Below are 17546 nucleotides of genomic sequence, written 5' to 3'. Positions count from 1 at the left end.
CCTTTACATTTTTTTTAAACACAACCTATAGGCATTCAACCTCCTATCTAGCAGATGCTTGGGTGTGTAGCTTTTATAAAAACAGAGCATACTTGGAGAAAAAAATCCACACATAACCTTTAGTAAACACATGTAAAAAGGCATTATTTACTTGTACTGCAATATGGAGAGTTCTCACACAGAAGATATTCCCACACAATGAAAAAAAGTCACAACATCACATCATGGGAAATTGCATCTTCTTATCGCATGCTTTATCTCCTTGCTCTGATATTAACCCAGCCTTTCCCTTTCAAATATAATTGTCTGTAAAAAGTCTGTAAAAATAACCCTAAGCGTTACAGATCACAGTGCTGGCATAGAGCCTCAAAACTTTATTAACATCCAGAGGCGGCCTGGCGAAGCTCCCAGCTTCCTGCAACTTGGACTTACAAGTATAAACCTGAACAGTGCGCAAGCCTAACTTTCCCCAAACGCTCCACTTCCTCTCATCATGTAGCACTGTGCTGCTGTCCAGATTTGCTACTAAAAAAGAAGAAATTCTGACAAAACACCAGTCCACCTGCACGCCAATGCCTAACGTGATGAGATCACACTCTATATTTGATTCCTTAGGCGGTTTTGACCTCAAGCTATTTATAAGAATAGATTTAGACTCATAGATTTACTTGCCAGTGCTTTTCAACTGAAAGAATAATCCAATGGATATTACCTGTGTGATGAAACTTGGCTCTCCATCTAGGACAACAATGCATACGGATCTATATCTGCCAAGACATAATGCACAGCTGAAGTCCAAATCATCAGGACAGAAGGACAGCCGTGCAAGTAGTCACGTTCAGGTGTTGTGATTGATGTCGACCCACATCATTCACAGAAAAGCAAGAGTTTTTCTCCAAGCAACCCTTATTCCGTCATTCCTTTATGCACTTATTAGTCCTGCTAAGCGAGTTAATAAGAGCACAGGGACAGGAGTGTGCTGCATATGACTAGAGAATAAGTAATTCTTCCAGAATGCTGGGCTTCTATTAACAAGCACTAATAAAGTATATAAACTGCACTATTAGACTTTATAATGTCTTTCATAGTCCTCTGGGGCAGCGCCAGCCAATGGTGCAGTGAGCTGACTGGGCACTGCCCCATGGCAGCTTCCTGGCAGAGGCGGAGAGAGAACAAGAGAGAGGATAAAACTCAAGCTTTTTGGCTGCCTTCTCCTCTGCTCCTAATGAAGGCATTAAAACAGCCTCGGTTTTTTCGCATCATGTTTGCCCATTTGTTTTCGACCACTCAGTTGAAGCCAATGTTTGATTTGTTGGCGAATGAATCGCCAACATGCCCGGCCTTGTAGGACGGGGCCATTTCAGTCACCATTTAAACAGTCTGCATTTGAAACCATTGCTGAGGCAGTTTTGATTTGTTTACAAAGCTCTGATGCCGACATAGCAAATATTACGTGTTGTGAATGTTACTCATGTCATGACATGATCAAAGTTATAATTAGATTAACAGTAGTAACATGCTTTCTGGTGGAAAAGATGAAAAATGGAACCTCTTCATGATTAACTCAGACGTCTAAAACCTGCCCACTCAAACAATCTGTGTTCTTGCAGCTTGTTTCGGGAGGTCGGGGAAACCATGATCCTAATGGCCACATCTCTCTATCTCTCTTTCTCTCTCTCCAGCTGACAGCTGCAAAGGCCCAGTCAGCTCTCGGCCCCGCTCTGGCAGAGGCAGCGCAGCGGCGGACGGCCGTCTTAACTGCCACAGTCAGAGCGGAGCGGATTTTTCTTTGATGAAACACAGCAGTGCCGAGCCAAGAACAGCAAGTGGCACAGCCGAGATGTAAATCAAAAACCCACCCGTGTGCTAAGTCATACACGGAGAGGTCTGCAAGGGGAGTCGCTGCTGTCTGAAAATGCATGAGTAATACAGACTCTATAGACATGTGGTCAGCTGTGGCATGTCTGTCCAGGCACAAACAATCAAGAGAGATGAATCTTTAACTGTGTTACAAATGGTTAAAAAGGTCAAACAGATTGTTGGTCTAATGGACAAAAGCTGGCAGCTTATTCCCCTCATCAGCTGAAGTGCAGTGTGAGACACTTTGTGAGTCCTTCTCAAGGCAAGGTTTAAGCTAAAAATACATGTTTATATGACATATCTGAGCCAACACTGCAGTTTCTTCTTGATTAAACTCAGGCCCGGAGCATATTTCAACACTTACTCAAACCAAATCATATTTTTTTGCTGCAAGACTGGATGGATTCATTGGCAGAATGAAAAGTCAGAATGCCTTTGGTTACAGTGAGATGCCATAGTCATACCACACTGGTCACATAAGAACGAAAACATTTGACCCGACTTACACAGACTATGGGGGGAAGGAAAAGGAGGGAGGCGGCAGTGCTAAAAGTTGTGTGTCAGTTTTGTTTGTGGGTTCATACGGGCACATGTTCATTTAGCAACTTCAGAGGACTTTTCAGAAGACACATACACACACACCAAAACGGTCACAACCTCCCGTAAATCTCACTCTCTCTCTGTCTTTGAGTCCAACCTCATTTAGAAGTTGATGCAACACTCATCTCTTCCTCTGCCACTTATCTCCTATTTCCACACACGTCATTTGGTCTCACTGGCCAAGTTTGATTGAGGTGATTCAACCAAAGCAGATGCCAGACCAGGGGTGTTCTCCCACTCTCCCTTCTCTAGTGGCTGTGACTCAGGAAGCTCTCTCTCAATTCCATTACCCAGCATTCCCGAGGTAGCTCCTCAGCCAGACAGAGGTTTACGGGAATACCGTTGCAGAATCATCACCGGGCCTTTAGCTTTATGAATCAATGGAACATGCTGCAAACATTACACCCTGCAACACCCTTCCCAGGCAGCACCCTCGCATTTGCCCATAACTCACTGCTGAGCTCATACGAGATTCAAAGACGTGGGCTAAAAGGCGCTCATGGGAATGTTCTGACTGCAGAGAAAAAAAAATTGGGAAAAGAATGTTACTATCACTGTACTACTTTGATATTCTTTAACAGGCCCAAGTGTATAGTTTCACATGATTTATAGGCCCGAATACTGAAAGAACGGATGTCTGGCTGTTTTTGAGTCTGTACTGTATCGACAAATTCTGTGTTAAATATCACTGGGTGTAAACAGGCAAGTAATATGCCAAAAAAATGCACTGTGTAACTTTTTCACAATCCGGTACAAAAATGTTCTCGGTTAACCTCTGCCGTGAAACTAAGTAAACCACAGGTTCAATTAAAGGTCAAATCTCTTTTAACAGCAGTGACAGCGAAATATTTTCTCCGAGAGTTGATCAGTCTTTCACAACATCTGGGAGGAATAGAAGCTATAACCCTGCCTCACTGCCACAACCTTTTGGCATATTCACCAACACTGATGTTGAGTTAAACCTTAACAGTACTTATTTTGGTTCTCAAGTTATCTTATTCTCTTTCATAAAGAGGAGATCCACAGGAGGAGCAGGGATTCAGTGTCTTACTTACAATCAATGCATTGCGATGATGATGTACTTATATGTCACTTACAATAATCGATTTTTATTTTTTGCAAAATGGATACAACTGTCACGGATGACAAGTGGTCCAAAACCAAAAGTACTTACTGCATTTATACAGTATATGACTGAGATCCAAGGTGAATAAAATAATAAGTTCTGTGCACGCATTAAATTCAGCCTTAAAGCAATCATGAGCATGAAGGCAGAGGTCATTTTTTAGAAACCTCAAACCCCCTTGAAAAATCTGAAGCAAACATTTCCCCTGAATTGTAGCTGAATAAACATTTTTATGTTACGTAAATCTGATCGGAACATTTGAATTGTAAATAGCAGTTTTAAGCTGAGCACATTTTTTTTGTTTACTCTGATGATTAAAAATATGTTTATTTTAAAAACATTTTCAGTATCAATTACTCTTTTATATCAGAATTTCATTTACGAAGAGATAATATTGCTGGGCTTTCTCTGGTAGTGATTGATTCCATCACATGCAGCATTTCAAAAGTCTTAAAGAGTACCCTGAAGCTAACTGCCCTTCCCTCTTTCTAAAAAGAATAAAATAAAATATAAAAATAAACCACATCATTTGATTAGAATAAGCAAATTCATCAAAAGCACTTAATGTGTTGTTTCTTTGTGCACGCTCAACCAAAACTATTCACCAGCTCCCGGGAAGCTGTCATTAAGTGTCTGACACAGCGGAGGCTCAAAGCGCGGCTGTAATGCTCGGTTGTTTCTCATAACAGTCAGATTATCGCCCCGCAGTCTGACGTCTACAAATGCTGCTGGGGAAAACACAGGACACTAAGTCACTTGGAGGAAATTCAACATCGGTGCCAATGCCACTTCACCACAAAAAAGTGTTTACGCATATGTTGTCAATGTGTGGCATGTGTGCATAATGTATGTGTTCAGCACATATGCCGACAATGTCTATAGGTACGGTATTAGCAATGGATGCCGGTGGGTTTGTGTGCTTGTATACAGGGGAGCAGGCTGCATGTATACATATAGTACGAAAGGGACAATAAATAGCTTTATTAAAAAGGTGAAAATGTCTGACAATGATTAAATCCAAAAGTCCATTACTCATCTCTTTACAGGCTGAATCAGCAGACAGACCTCTGCATTTATCTGAGTGTGGGACTCCAGCACTCTCGTCTAACTCAAACCTTTTCCTCAAATAAGCTCACAGACTCGGCAGCTATGTTCCCAGCCAGGAGAAACTTTAGTAAGGTATCAAATGGTGCTACAAGACATAACTTCATTCAAACCTGATATACTTTTTCAAGAGGGGTCAAGTGTTTTTCTTTGCAAGCAAAATATTTTCTTTGCTGGTGGGCTCAAATATTTATAGCACAGTGGACTCGCAGTGTAAGAATGATCAGCCACTGTTCCACTCACGCAGAGCAATACAATTCTCAGCTACACACCAGGTGTGATTTAGTTTTGATTCAACTTAATTTTAAAGAAATATAAAGAATAATTTTCCACGGATTTATGTTGGTTACATTGCTCAATACGCAATGGCCCGGCGGCCGCAAGGTTGCACAAAAACAGCAAAAGGGGTTTAATGTTGAGTCTTTGCCAATAAAAATCAAATTCAAGTCGTATCTCACTCCGTCATATTCTCTCTCTCTCTCTCTCTCTCTCTCTCTCTCTCTCTCTTTTACACAGTTGTAAACACACATGGATACACACACTCATCCAATAAAACACTATTATACAGCATAGTTTTGTATTTCTATGTAATGAGTAATGGGATTAGATGAAACAACGGCAGTGCATTATATTTTATCATATGTATCACTGATTAATCATGGACATTTTTTCAATCCCAGGGTACATGTGAAAAGGTCAGAAATCTCCCATCTGAGGTAAGTTCTTCCTCCATTGTCTCACTTCCATTAGGATAAATATTACAGTCTGCGTTTGGTCAGAGATTCCTTTCAGAATAAATCTAAAGTAATAGTGGAGAATGCAGTTTAAACTCCAGCTCTTGTTCCCAAATGGGAGTACATGTAATACGATCAGTCTGAAATGAGGCACGATACAAAAGACTGATGAGTACTGAGATCACCTTCATACTCAACGCTTACCATAAGAGACTATGAAACGTTAAACAAAGCGGAATATAGTGCATAGACACATGCAAGGTAGAAACATTAGGTGTAATAAAAGTCAAATAGAATGTGGAAAAAAATTTCTAATCATGAATGAGGAATATCTTTAGGTATGCAGTTGAATCAGTATAAGGAAGTTTTTTTTTTTTTTTACTTCAAATGTTGGCTCAAAACTGTTTTAATTTATGAATCCACAAGATATGGAAGATAATAAAATACCACCCAATTGCCACACTGAGTCAGAATCCAACAAGCATACATGCATGTGTGTCAGCGGCTTCAATGTTTATCTGCACAACTTAATCTTCGAGACACACAACACATCTTGCAATGCCACAACTTACGGGAAGCTAGTTCAAAAGCGCTGCAAAGACAATGAGACGATTCATTCTGGTGCGGGATGCTGGGGATGGAGGGCTGAGGGCACAACTGGGCTCCAAGAGAACTCATAAATGCTGAGACACATTCGGCAGACATATGGTTTGTGTTTAGCAAGAAGAAACAATAATCAAATCCGTTGATCCTCTTCTTGCTGCGAGGATGATTGCTAATATAAAAGTCTGTTCCGTCTAATCATAATTTAGGATGAGGCTGTAATTACCTCCGCCCTCTCACAACAACACTCTGTCTAAACAGGATGGAGCAGGCTTCCACCAAGACCCAAAGCCCAGTTTCCATTCTGGATCATATCTTTACGACAGTGCTCATTTCATCTATGTGATTGTTTTCCCTTTTTCGCACTAAAAGGAGACTCCAATACAATTTCCAACTATTTGAGCATGTACATTTAATTATTTTTAAGATTAATATTGTTATAAAACTGGTATTATATATATATATATATATATATATATATATATTTCTAAATTCATCATTGTTAAAAATATCGTTTAAACTTTCAAAACTTCAAGTTGTCAAGTTTCCCATATTTCTCTAAATGAGCCAACATCAAAATAATCCTGTCCTGAACTAAATTCAATGCTTTGTGAACAGCCATAGAAAATGCAAACTCACTTGGCAGTTATTCCACATACTGTACATCATAAGTCAATTTGCATGGCCTTCCTGTGCAACATGGACTTTGATTCTGGTGTTTTTTATGAATTGGCCACTAATCCAAGAGAGCTCTGGGTTTAATGAACGAACAGATCCAATCCACAACTGCAAACTGTGTTCTCAAGTCCAATATACAGTTAAGGCCTACCTGTATTAATTGATGCTTTTATGGAGCAAAGAAGCAGCATTATTTCAGATGAGCCGTTTCTCAATCTCAAATAAACTCAAACTACTGATTTATCAATTTGGCAAGCATTTTTAATGAATTTGTTATCGTCACCTTCTAAGTTCTATGAAATTAATAGCTTAATTGTTCATTCATTTTTATTGGAATGTTTCCATAATGTTCATAAATCACTCAGTTAGCGACCGTTGTTAATTATCTTCCAATCCCCACAGCACTGTCAATTAGCCTACCATCAATTGAGGGCTCGCATTGGAAAAATTACTTTGCCTACCTTGAACGGGTGGGAAAGGGAGGCACGAGCGCGGAGCTTTGGCTGAAACATGCTGCTTTTCCTCGGATGCGATGAATCTCTTCGGGCTGGCGCAGTTCATGTGAGTCGGGGTGTCATGGGGGCTCCGGCAAATCTGAGATCCGAAACCGCTGTTCCCTGCTCGCCGCGAGCAGATGTCCGCCTTGCTGCCGTACATGGCGAGCGACAAGCCGTTGAAGTCCGTGAAAGTTGGGGTCTGACAGTGGCTCATCATCCCGAACAGCGCTGAAGAGTTCTGCATTGATGACTGACTCTGCTTTCCCATGCAGTGTGCGGCAGGCGCTGTTCACATTACCTGCGCACATGAAAGGAAAAAAGAACCAAATCACCGCAAACTGCATGGAACAGTAGCGCCTCGTTTCCCCACCACGTGAAATCACGCATTCATTGAACATGAAGAATCATTGCACTGGACTCAACGATTACAATTCAGGGAAACACCTACCGTTTCCAATTATCCAATGAGCAGTTGAAAAGTTCTGATTGCGTATATTAGCATGTTTCTCAAACGGGAGGAGAGTCTGCTGTAAGCCTGATCATAGCATCCTCTCAGTGAGCATCAGTTAACAGCATACCATGCATCTCTCCCACTCTCTCTCTCTCTCTGATTGACACTGGATAGCTCCACTGCTCTTCAAGAATCAGGAGCACCAATGAAGGCTGTGTCCGTCTGTCTGTGGGAGGATAAGATCGGGATTAAGACAGCTGTCTTCGCAGATTTGAGATTGACGTGAAGTTTGCGTGCTCCTGCGTGTGCTACTATGATATCTGGCGTGTGGTTTACCCAGCCTTCAAAGCTCAATCGAATCATCAGCCTTTATTCTTTTTTTTTTATAAACATGCACATAATCGAGATAGCTACACAACACAAGTTCAGTGTTGTATGTTACTCAGTTAAGGAAAGGATGCAAGTATCAGGATATGCTATAAAGCATTATTGTATATGAATATGCCATTGAGATGGCCTTTGCAGGTCATTATTCTGCTCTACTTGGTTAACATCACGTTTGAAGCCATAGAGATCTATAGGAGGTATATCATGCTCCATAAAAAAAACTCATACAGCAGAGGAGTTTGACACAATTGTGACAATGATTTGATTTGTTCCCACACATTCCTCCACCTAAAAAAAACTCCTGTTTTATCTGCCTACATTATTTCAACTGCATGCTTCATTGAATTACTTATTTGAATCAGGGTTCATGATTTGGTGCATTCAAAAGTGTGTAAGTAGTAAAAAAGCTTTAAAAAAAACTAAACATGAATCAATACAATCCTTTGGATATCTTTAGAAATATTGGATTTAATTGGACTTACCAAGTGACAGGCTGTGGTTTGCTACAAAGTCTTTAAACTTACAATCATGCCTTAAATTGTTCTTTCCTGTGATAAGCCCAGTTTTTAGAGCTGGTGTTCATCTTAAACAGTATTTCCATTTGAGAAATGCTATTCTGTAGCACCATCTAGTGGACTTATTTGGAAAGGAAGATTCTAACTCCAGTGACAACACCCTTGTGTTGTGATGCAGAAGAAGTGCGGTGTTTAAGTTTTTTTCTTCCATCGACCTTTTGGGATCTGAGCTTGAAAAATGCTGAAATGCAGGACTGATATCTGATGGTGCCTTTGCATGCTGATGGAAATCTGAACTCAAGAGGAGAGAAGATCAGGGACGACCATGTTACTCAAATGGACTTTAGCATTGGAGAGAGAGAGACTCAGTAAAGTGGTATATAAAACAACAGGCAACATATCTCAATCATTTTACTCCTCTTCATTCCGCTGTTCTGACCAAAGTTATATCTAAAAACTACATTTTTAACAATTACCACCTTTTCCATAAACCTTGTACAAACTCTGTAACGTGCAATACGATTCTCTCAGGGTACTTTTAGAGATTGTCTATTTTGTTACAAACAGCTGAAAAGTAAGGCATGTATAGAATCTATATATTTTAAAACATCAAAGAGCTTGTGACAGATGACGTCTACTGTCCTGCATTTTAGCTGAACCGTTGGGATTTATTTTTTCCCTGCATCTTTTCTACTCATCCACTTCTCACCTATAGGAAGCAACTACGGTTTAAAAAATAGTAGTAGGACTCTGACTTTAAACCCAATCAATTAGATCTTAGATTTAAAACATGGATAGACAAAGGGATTACAACCTTCTACTCACTTACAAAAAAAGGGCAATTGAAAGATTTCCAAACTCTAAGAAAAGACTTCTCCTTTGAGCAACAAGATTTTTTTTAGGTATTTACAGTTGCGTAACTATTTTGATAAATGTAGAAAAAAAAATCCAATAGATTTGGAAGACCCGGTGCTGAAAGAAATTTTAAGGGCCTATTCAGGTGAATCTAACAAAGGTACAGTTTCTAGATTATATAAAGGTTTCTTGACAAAAAAAAACATACTCTACAGAATACATAAAAAATAAATGGGAAAGAGAGGGAAACTTTGAGATGACAATAGAGGAATGGCATAACTACTGTGATTCACAATGGAAATGTACTAGTTCATACACATGGAGGGAGTTCGCATGGAAGTGCTTAGTAAGATTTTTTATTACTCCAAAACTAAAAGCCCATTACTCTGGAGGAGACTCTAAATGCTGGAGAGGGTGTGGAAATCGGGATGCAAACCATTGGCATATATTTTGGGAATGCCCAGGGTTAAAACATTTTTGGTCAGAGGTACATAAAACAATGGAAAAAATATTCCACACGAAAATTCCTAATAACTTCGAAACATTTATTCTAGGTAAAGCTGACTTTTTTATGAGAAATATTGATAAATATTTATTTCAAATAATGATAACAGTAGCTAAGAAAAACATTACTAGACATTGGTTGCATCCCACATTAGAAGAATGGGCAGACACAATTAACGACATTTATCTGATGGAAAAAATAACCTTCTCACTTAATTTACAAATGGACAAGTTCACTAAGATATGGGAAAATTGGACTTTGTTCATGAAAAAGACGCAGACAAATGATATAGATCCGTTGGATTAAGGGAAGAAAAATCTCCCAAACCGAACCCCTACATGTGATGGATTGTTGCCCTTTTTATTTGTTTTTGTTTGTATTCTTATTTATGTCTATTATTTCTAGTCTAGAAAAAACATGCTACGTTTTTCTTATTTCTATTTTTCTTATTTATTTGATGTAAAAAATACACCCACTCTAAAAGGTGCTAGGTTATCCCCCTTCAAAAGGTGTCTTTCTTTATTTATTTTTATTTTTCTCTTCTCTCTCTTTGATATATTGATATATTATTATTGTCAATGCATCCCTGTTACATTGTTCTAGAAAAGTAGAAAAAAAAAAAAAAAAAAACAGAAAGGGGAGTATTAAGGTTTTGCTGGTTACGATCATTGATTGTTTCACTTGTACTGTTTTTTATTTTCTGTAATCAACAACAAGAAATAACTTGTAAACAATGTTTTGATGTATGCAATACTCTATAAATAAAAAAAAATTAAAAAAAATAGTAGTAGGTTGGATTTAAGTAACATGGGTAGATTTGGACCATGGGCAACCCGTCCTAGTTCTTCCCATTCTCTGTGCATTTAAGTGCACAAGTACAAATACTCACGTTAATAATATGAACCAACGGACGGCAGTCTGAGACTGTTACCTGCTAGCAAAAGGAAGGAAGAGGGAAAAATCAAAGATGTCTCATTTGTTATAGGCATATTTGTAATATCTGTAAAGCTCTCAAAATACTCTTTACTAAAATAGTCATGCCAATAATAAAGCGTTTTGAATTGATACAGAAGTGAATTTATTTAGAACAGCTGTTAGTCCAAGTCCATTACAGATAAGTGTCCTTGTGATAAAACATGGGGGGAAATGTTTGCCACATCCACTCTATCCCTCTTAATGCTAAATATGTATAAGAGAGCAACTAAACACACAAAAATGTGGGAACTGAGTGTACAAAGAGAGATTCATGGTCCAGATGGTTACTTGTTTTTTTAGTGTGGATCCAGCAAGGAATAAGTAAACACTGAGTTTAAGACCATGGTTAAGCCATGGGCGAAGCAGGTGTGCCAGTACCTGAAAAAGAGGACAAATGTTTTGAGATTTCTATGTCAAAATATGCATTATTCACACATACTCAGTCATAGGTGCCAGATGTGCCATTACATTAGTCAGTATGCTCATGCAATAGAAAGCAACAGGAATGCACTGAGCTTAACCATGGGCCTAGTATAAGAGAGCTGAATGGTAACAGAAACATCTGACTAGCTAGCTAGCTAGCAAAAAAAAAATGTTAGCTAGCAAGCCAAAAACTTATTAGACATGTTTTAAGCGGTGGTAGACCGAACGACGTAACTTAAACAAGACTTACATGCAGCATACTTGGCAAGAAAGGAGGCTTGAGCGGGATGGAAATGCTACTCTGCTCGTCTCTTAAATGCGCGAAAGTTGCTGAGCACTTGTTTGCACATACATATAGTTAGCTAGCCATGAAAGCTAGACAGCTCGTGCCAGTAACACGCGCCGATTACTGAAGCGCCGCGTGCCACGCTCTCTCAAGCTATGGTAGCTTTGCTGACTGTGGGCGGCAAAATCTCAAAGCTAAATTGATTGAAGTTGTTTGCCTCCTTCCATTGGTCTTGAAGGGTCTTCCCTAATAATGTATTAATCTAGAGACGCCAGATATTAAAATGTGTATTTGGATACATTTCCATAATCACCGAGGCCGGGTAAAATGGCGCTGGTTTTGGATTCCAAAGTCAATTGCATAGATATGAGTATATGGTCAATTGGATCGGGGTTTTTCGGGTGGTAGGTAGTTGGTGGGTTGGTAATAATAAGAAAATGTGCTTTTATTGATGATTAGCCTAAAATGCAAACCAGTGAGAAAAGTAAAGTGATGTATTTATTTATTTATATAACTTATAAGAAACGCATGCAAAAGCAGGTGAAAATCTTTATTTTATTATTCTGGGGAAACCTATAGGATGAGGGAACAACAAGCTCCCTAAATTATCTCCATTTATTTTGAGTGTGTTTCTTTTAAATAATAACACATGTTTGCACATGGGGATGGGGGCTCTATTTTGGTTTTCTTTTTTGATGCCACCAAAAAATAATAATAGCCTAATAATAAGAATAAATTAAATGTTTTTGATTCTCTGATTGTATTAATATAATTCAGGTGAACGAATGATAACGGACCTATTTGCTACATGTGATGTAGAAAAGTACGAGCCCACAAACAGGCCCTGAAGGCAGCTGTTATGGACCTCGAGCCGAGTGGGCGTTACCCAACAGTCCTTTTAAAAGGCGCCGTGAAAACGGGACATCACAACCAAGGAGTAAGCATGTTTTTGCAAAAAGTCTTGGTTTATCTGTCGGCAGTCATCATGTTCTTCTATATGGTGGGACTCAATCTCATGCTCATGCTCCTGCATTTTGTTTCACCGAGCCTTACCAAGAAGCTAATCCTCAGGATGGGTGAAAAGATCACCATGACCCAGAATCCCAACTTTAAGTATGAAGACTGGGGTCTGACATTCACTTCCATTAACTTCGTCAAGTACGCCTCTCAGAACATGTGGCTATCACTCGGACAGGAGGCTTTTGTGGGAGGCGAGGCTCCGGACTCATCTGTGGTCAGCATGACTGGAGAAAAAACAAGCATCTGCACGTTTCTGAAAGGTAGGCTATCGAGGTCCAATCATTCGTGCCTTTGTGCAGTTTTATCTTTCTCTCTCTACTCCTAACTTATTATTAGCTGTTTATAAATGTGTCATATAGGCAACAGACCCTTGGTGTTGAGTTTCGGAAGTTGCACCTGACCCCCGTTTATCTACAAACTTGAGGAGTTCAAGCAACTCGTCAAGGACTTCAGAGATGTAGCTGACTTTCTTGTGGTCTACATCGCTGAGGCACATTCAACAGGTGAGTGAAGGTGACAAGGCCAGGGGAAGTCATTACGACCATATGTCATGGAAGAAAACAAGCAACTTTATTTAGGCCTATTTATTCACATTCGAGGGGAAAATGTATTCTACTTTTGAGGAGTGTGGTGGTGGTGGATGTGTGCCTTGAAAGTAACCTAGGCCTACTTGATTACTTGATTATCTTTACTATATCAGATATACAGTAGGCTATAATAACTAATGGCCATCCCCACTTTGTATTCTGATTATAAAAATCCTGCAATAGATGAGTTTTACATTTTACCAACTATTTTATTAACATTTAAGATGCATGGTTACATGCCTTAATCGATTATTGGTTAAAACTATTAAAGCATTCCTGAAGATATATTCAGTGTAATGTTCAATAAAAAATTATTTAACACTTGATGCTTTAATGCACTCATACAACATCCACACATATGCTTCCTCACTTTGATGTTCTCCTGCAAGTGTCATATATACATTGTATATTCTTTATCTCTGTCTCAGACGGTTGGGCCTTTACCAACAACTTTGACATCAGCCAGCACCAGAGCCTGGAGGACAGGCTGTCTGCAGCACAGATCCTGGTTCAAAAGGAGCCCCTGTGTCCGGTGGTTGTGGATGAAATGAATGACATCTCTGCCATAAAGTACGGCGCTATGCCTGAGAGGCTGTACGTGCTGCAGGCTGGGAATGTTGTCTACAAGGTGAGATCTGTGCACCATCTACTCCAAGACTAATTATTACCTGTGCTTTTAATTGCTACGCTCATACAATCACGTGATTTAGAAGTAAATACCAGCATTGTGGGCGTTAATGTCCATACATACACTGTCTCCTCTCACGCTATTTCGTGACAAGCAGCAGTGAAAGAAACAGGAGCAAAACCGCTTGTTCTAGGCATCAAGCCAGACTTGTTTAAGCTACGCCAAAAATGTGGAAGTTCAGGTGTATGTTTATGACTCATATGTGACATCTTGTGTTGGTATATTCTTTGATTCTAATGAAAGGGGTTTCTATTGAAAAATATTATTTGTTATGTGTCATTTAACAGTCCTCACTCTTTGTCGCCCTAGGGCGGGATGGGGCCTTGGGGCTACAATCCCCTGGAGGTGCGTTTGGTCCTGGAGAAGATGAAATAAGAAGGCTGCTTGTTCAAGTCATCCGTCCAGTCTTACACAAAGGTGACTCTGTTGTTCAGCAGGGAATGGGGATATCAACCTAGTAACCAACTGATCTAACACAATACCATTTTATTTGTTAACACCAATTTATTATTGTTTTGTTTTTTATCTTACATCAATCAATTTACTACCACATCTACATTGTTCTGCAGCTGATCTCTGGCATCTCTTACATCAAACCATCGCATTAGTAGAAACATTGTAAAAACCCTCCAAACTTGCAATAATATTGCCTTCAGGCTTCCCTATACTCCAACAACGTACCTCAGCCGCCAAACCCTGAACTTGAATACAACTCTCGTGTTTCTTAGTGACGGCGACAGATGAAACCGTTGGACTCTGTAGCCAGATAAAGTGAAACACTGAGATACGGTACAGCCTAGAGTTTGTGTTTGAAGTATATCGGGACATGTAGCCAACACGAGATGTCAGCCAATTTGTCTCAGCTCTGAAGTTTAAAAGACCGAAAGATTTAAGTCAATGACAGCGCTTGTTTTCAGTTATGTCCAGTAATATGACGTATTCTACCAGCATTGTAAACTGTATTAATCACTAAGCTTGTTTCTATTGTCTATGAATGCTCCAAGGTAATTTCACAGGAGGCAGCTTTACATGATGGTAATAGTGCAAACCTCTGGGAACTGTGATCTGATGCAAGGAAACTTGAAAGTAGGCCTTCTCTGAATTATGTGGGAGCATTTACAATTGGACAAATTGAATGTGTAGCATCTTGTTAAATTATCTACTTTTCTCTTGAATGTTTGCTTTTAAAATGTTACCCAGTAAGACCCCTGTATCAAGTTCTCAATTGATATGCAACATGTGACTTAAAGTGTGTGTGTGTGTCGTGGGGACTACAATCAATTCAGTTTTTTAAAGACAAAAACATGGGTGATCCAAATGATTGCTCTCACGGTAAATTATTAAAAAGAGAAAACCACAGAACCAGTGTTTGATGCACATGTGTAGCTTTGCTCTGTCTGTGTGACTCATTCTCTCCCCCTGACCCACTAAGAGGACAAGAAGAACGTCTGCGACGCCACATAGGTTTTCAGTTATACATTGTGTTCCTCCCTAGAAAATGGCCTTGGGGGCTTTAATGTTGACGCACACGCAGCTCTTCCACCCCACCAGAGTCTGGCTGTTGTTTGCTGTCTTGTCTGGAAGTGATAAATGTACTGTGCTGTATGTGGGTCAGGTGGGTCCAACAAATCCAATGCGCACACATGCATACATGTGAGTGGCAGAGTGTGACATTAAAGCCCTGATGTGAGTTAATACCTAACCGTCTTATCTTTGCATTCCAATTGATTAGTGCTTCCAGCAGAGCCGCCCTAAGCGAAATATGATTAGGGGGCCCCTCTCCAATGTTAGCGCCGCTGAAACTATAGATCTTTGTTAAATATCATTCACACACAGTGTTTGCCGCTAGTGCCTCCACTGTGCGGCTGTGCCAAAATATTAGACTGCCGAGATTCAGACCCTCCTAGAGGGGTCCGGGGGTATGCCCCCCCGGGAGATTTTTTTAACCTTTTTACAGTGAAATGCATGAATCTGGTGCACTTTGAGAGGAAAATTAAGAGGCTAAATCCGAGAAATTTTGTGTGAACAAATAATTTGGAGACACTGGGTCAGATGAATTAGAAGCTATTGAAGAAGGACACATGGATTTTCCATAAAAATATTAATATAAAATAAAATATTATGGAGGGTCCTCTGGGTTGGGCTTGGAGCTCTTTTTCTTTTCCCGGACATATTTCTCTGTAATGTAATGAATTCATTTAAATGCAGTGAGAGGAACAAAGCAGAAGAACTCTGTTGTCCAGCTACTGTATCTTTTTTTCCACAGACGAGGCTGAAATAGGCTATAGACTATACACAGTGCATGGGCAACTGAGGGCAGCCCCATTTCCAATTGTTTTTAAATAAACTCAATACACACTGAGCATGGATGTGAACGTGACATGATCAGATCATTTCGGATTACCTCCCAGATGAACTGATTACATTTTTAGGCTATTAATTATCTAGACCAAAACATTGTATTCCTTTTTTTGAATGATAACTCACATTTGCATAATATGATGTTAATATCAAACACACAAACTTAAAAAAAAAATAAAAATAAAAAAATAAATTTGAGGGGGCCCCCCTGGTGGTCGGGGGCCCTAAGCGACCGCTTAGGTCGCTTATGCCTCTGGCCGGCTCTGGCTTCCAGTGTCACCAGGGTGACAATAACATTTGGAGAAAACGCCAGTCTCACACACACACACTATAAAACTATCTGCCTCTTTATATTCTTCCAATTTCATGTGAAATGTCATCCAATGTGAGTTTTGTTGATTTTCAAGGTCTGTTTTATTGAGGAAAGTGAGTGTAAATTGTGAATGAGCACAATATGGCTTTTTACTATTTTGATGATGGAACATAATAGAGATGCAACAGTCAGATATTTTCCTTTCCCTTTATGTATGTATGTATAAAAAAAGTATTTAATTGTCTAACATTATTACTATAATTACTTCAACTGGCTTTCCATACTTTGTAGCACTAACTTAATTACCTGCTCATATATTTGTTATTTGTTTTAGTATAAAAATAAAACCTTTACATACATAGCACAATATGACCGCGTGATCTTATAAGACTTAAAAAGTGCATAATATCATAACAATAAGATAACTCTGTTACAATTCTGGAACAAGGCGGTTTTGTGTAACTACATGCTTTCATAACATAAACTGTGTGGCTCTGAAGTTGGAGAGCAGGTTTGGCTTGTGCCCAGCCAGGCCACATCCTGTGGAGACCAGCCAGCGGTAGCTTAAGTCTCGTCTCCTATTGTTAGAAAGGAACCAGAACACTCCCATCTATGGACTTTTTGTTAGGAAAACCCGCTTGTGTTGTCTATTGGAGTGCTTTAAGGGAGTGTAAATACTGTGTTCAATAGTATCTTGGTTGCTTCTAGGGAGTGTAAATATGGCTTCTAGGTAGAGTACATTTTCGTCTAGGCCAGAGGTCTCTGCAAAGCGGGAGTTGTCCACTTACGCCCACCAGAGGGCAATGCAAAGCCATTTTTACTCCCAACAGGAAAACATCAGACATGAAAAACATGGAGCCCAGACTTTGGAGTGAAGAAGCATCCACTGATATTGTATCATCGTTACAATAAATTGGCCAATAAGCAGATAGCAGCTAGGTGAGAAAGGCTGTTTGCATTTAATTGTATAGCAATCCT

The 17546-nt window shown here is 39.5% G+C and overlaps 2 protein-coding genes across 3 annotated transcripts in view; one reads left to right on the top strand and one right to left on the bottom strand.

Moving 5' to 3' along the window:
- The window catches only part of glis1b (GLIS family zinc finger 1b), an 80767-nt gene extending 72982 nt beyond the window's left edge, over window positions 1-7785 (bottom strand). For both annotated transcript variants that reach the window (XM_080032927.1, XM_080032928.1), the window contains exons 1-2: window positions 7651-7785; window positions 7167-7500 (exon numbers count right to left, since the gene is read on the bottom strand). In XM_080032927.1, coding sequence (XP_079889053.1) covers window positions 7167-7470 — 304 coding nt within the window. In that variant the 5' untranslated portion in view covers window positions 7471-7500; window positions 7651-7785. The remainder of the gene's footprint in view (window positions 1-7166; window positions 7501-7650) is intronic.
- A 4757-nt stretch (window positions 7786-12542) lies between these two features.
- On the top strand, window positions 12543-15586 carry dio1 (iodothyronine deiodinase 1; the record flags this gene model as incomplete). Its single annotated transcript, XM_080032286.1, has 4 exons — window positions 12543-12879; window positions 12979-13122; window positions 13635-13834; window positions 14204-15586. 4 exons carry the CDS (start codon window positions 12543-12545, stop codon window positions 14267-14269), a joined length of 747 nt encoding a protein of 248 aa, XP_079888412.1. The 3' UTR covers window positions 14270-15586.
- Between the last annotated feature and the right edge of the window lie 1960 nt (window positions 15587-17546).

The sequence above is a fragment of the Ammodytes marinus genome (assembly GCF_949987685.1).
Source record: "Ammodytes marinus genome assembly, chromosome: 8".
NCBI lineage: Eukaryota > Metazoa > Chordata > Actinopteri > Uranoscopiformes > Ammodytidae > Ammodytes > Ammodytes marinus.
Note: the sequence above shows the minus strand (reverse complement) of the source record. Positions and strands in the feature narration are given on the sequence as shown.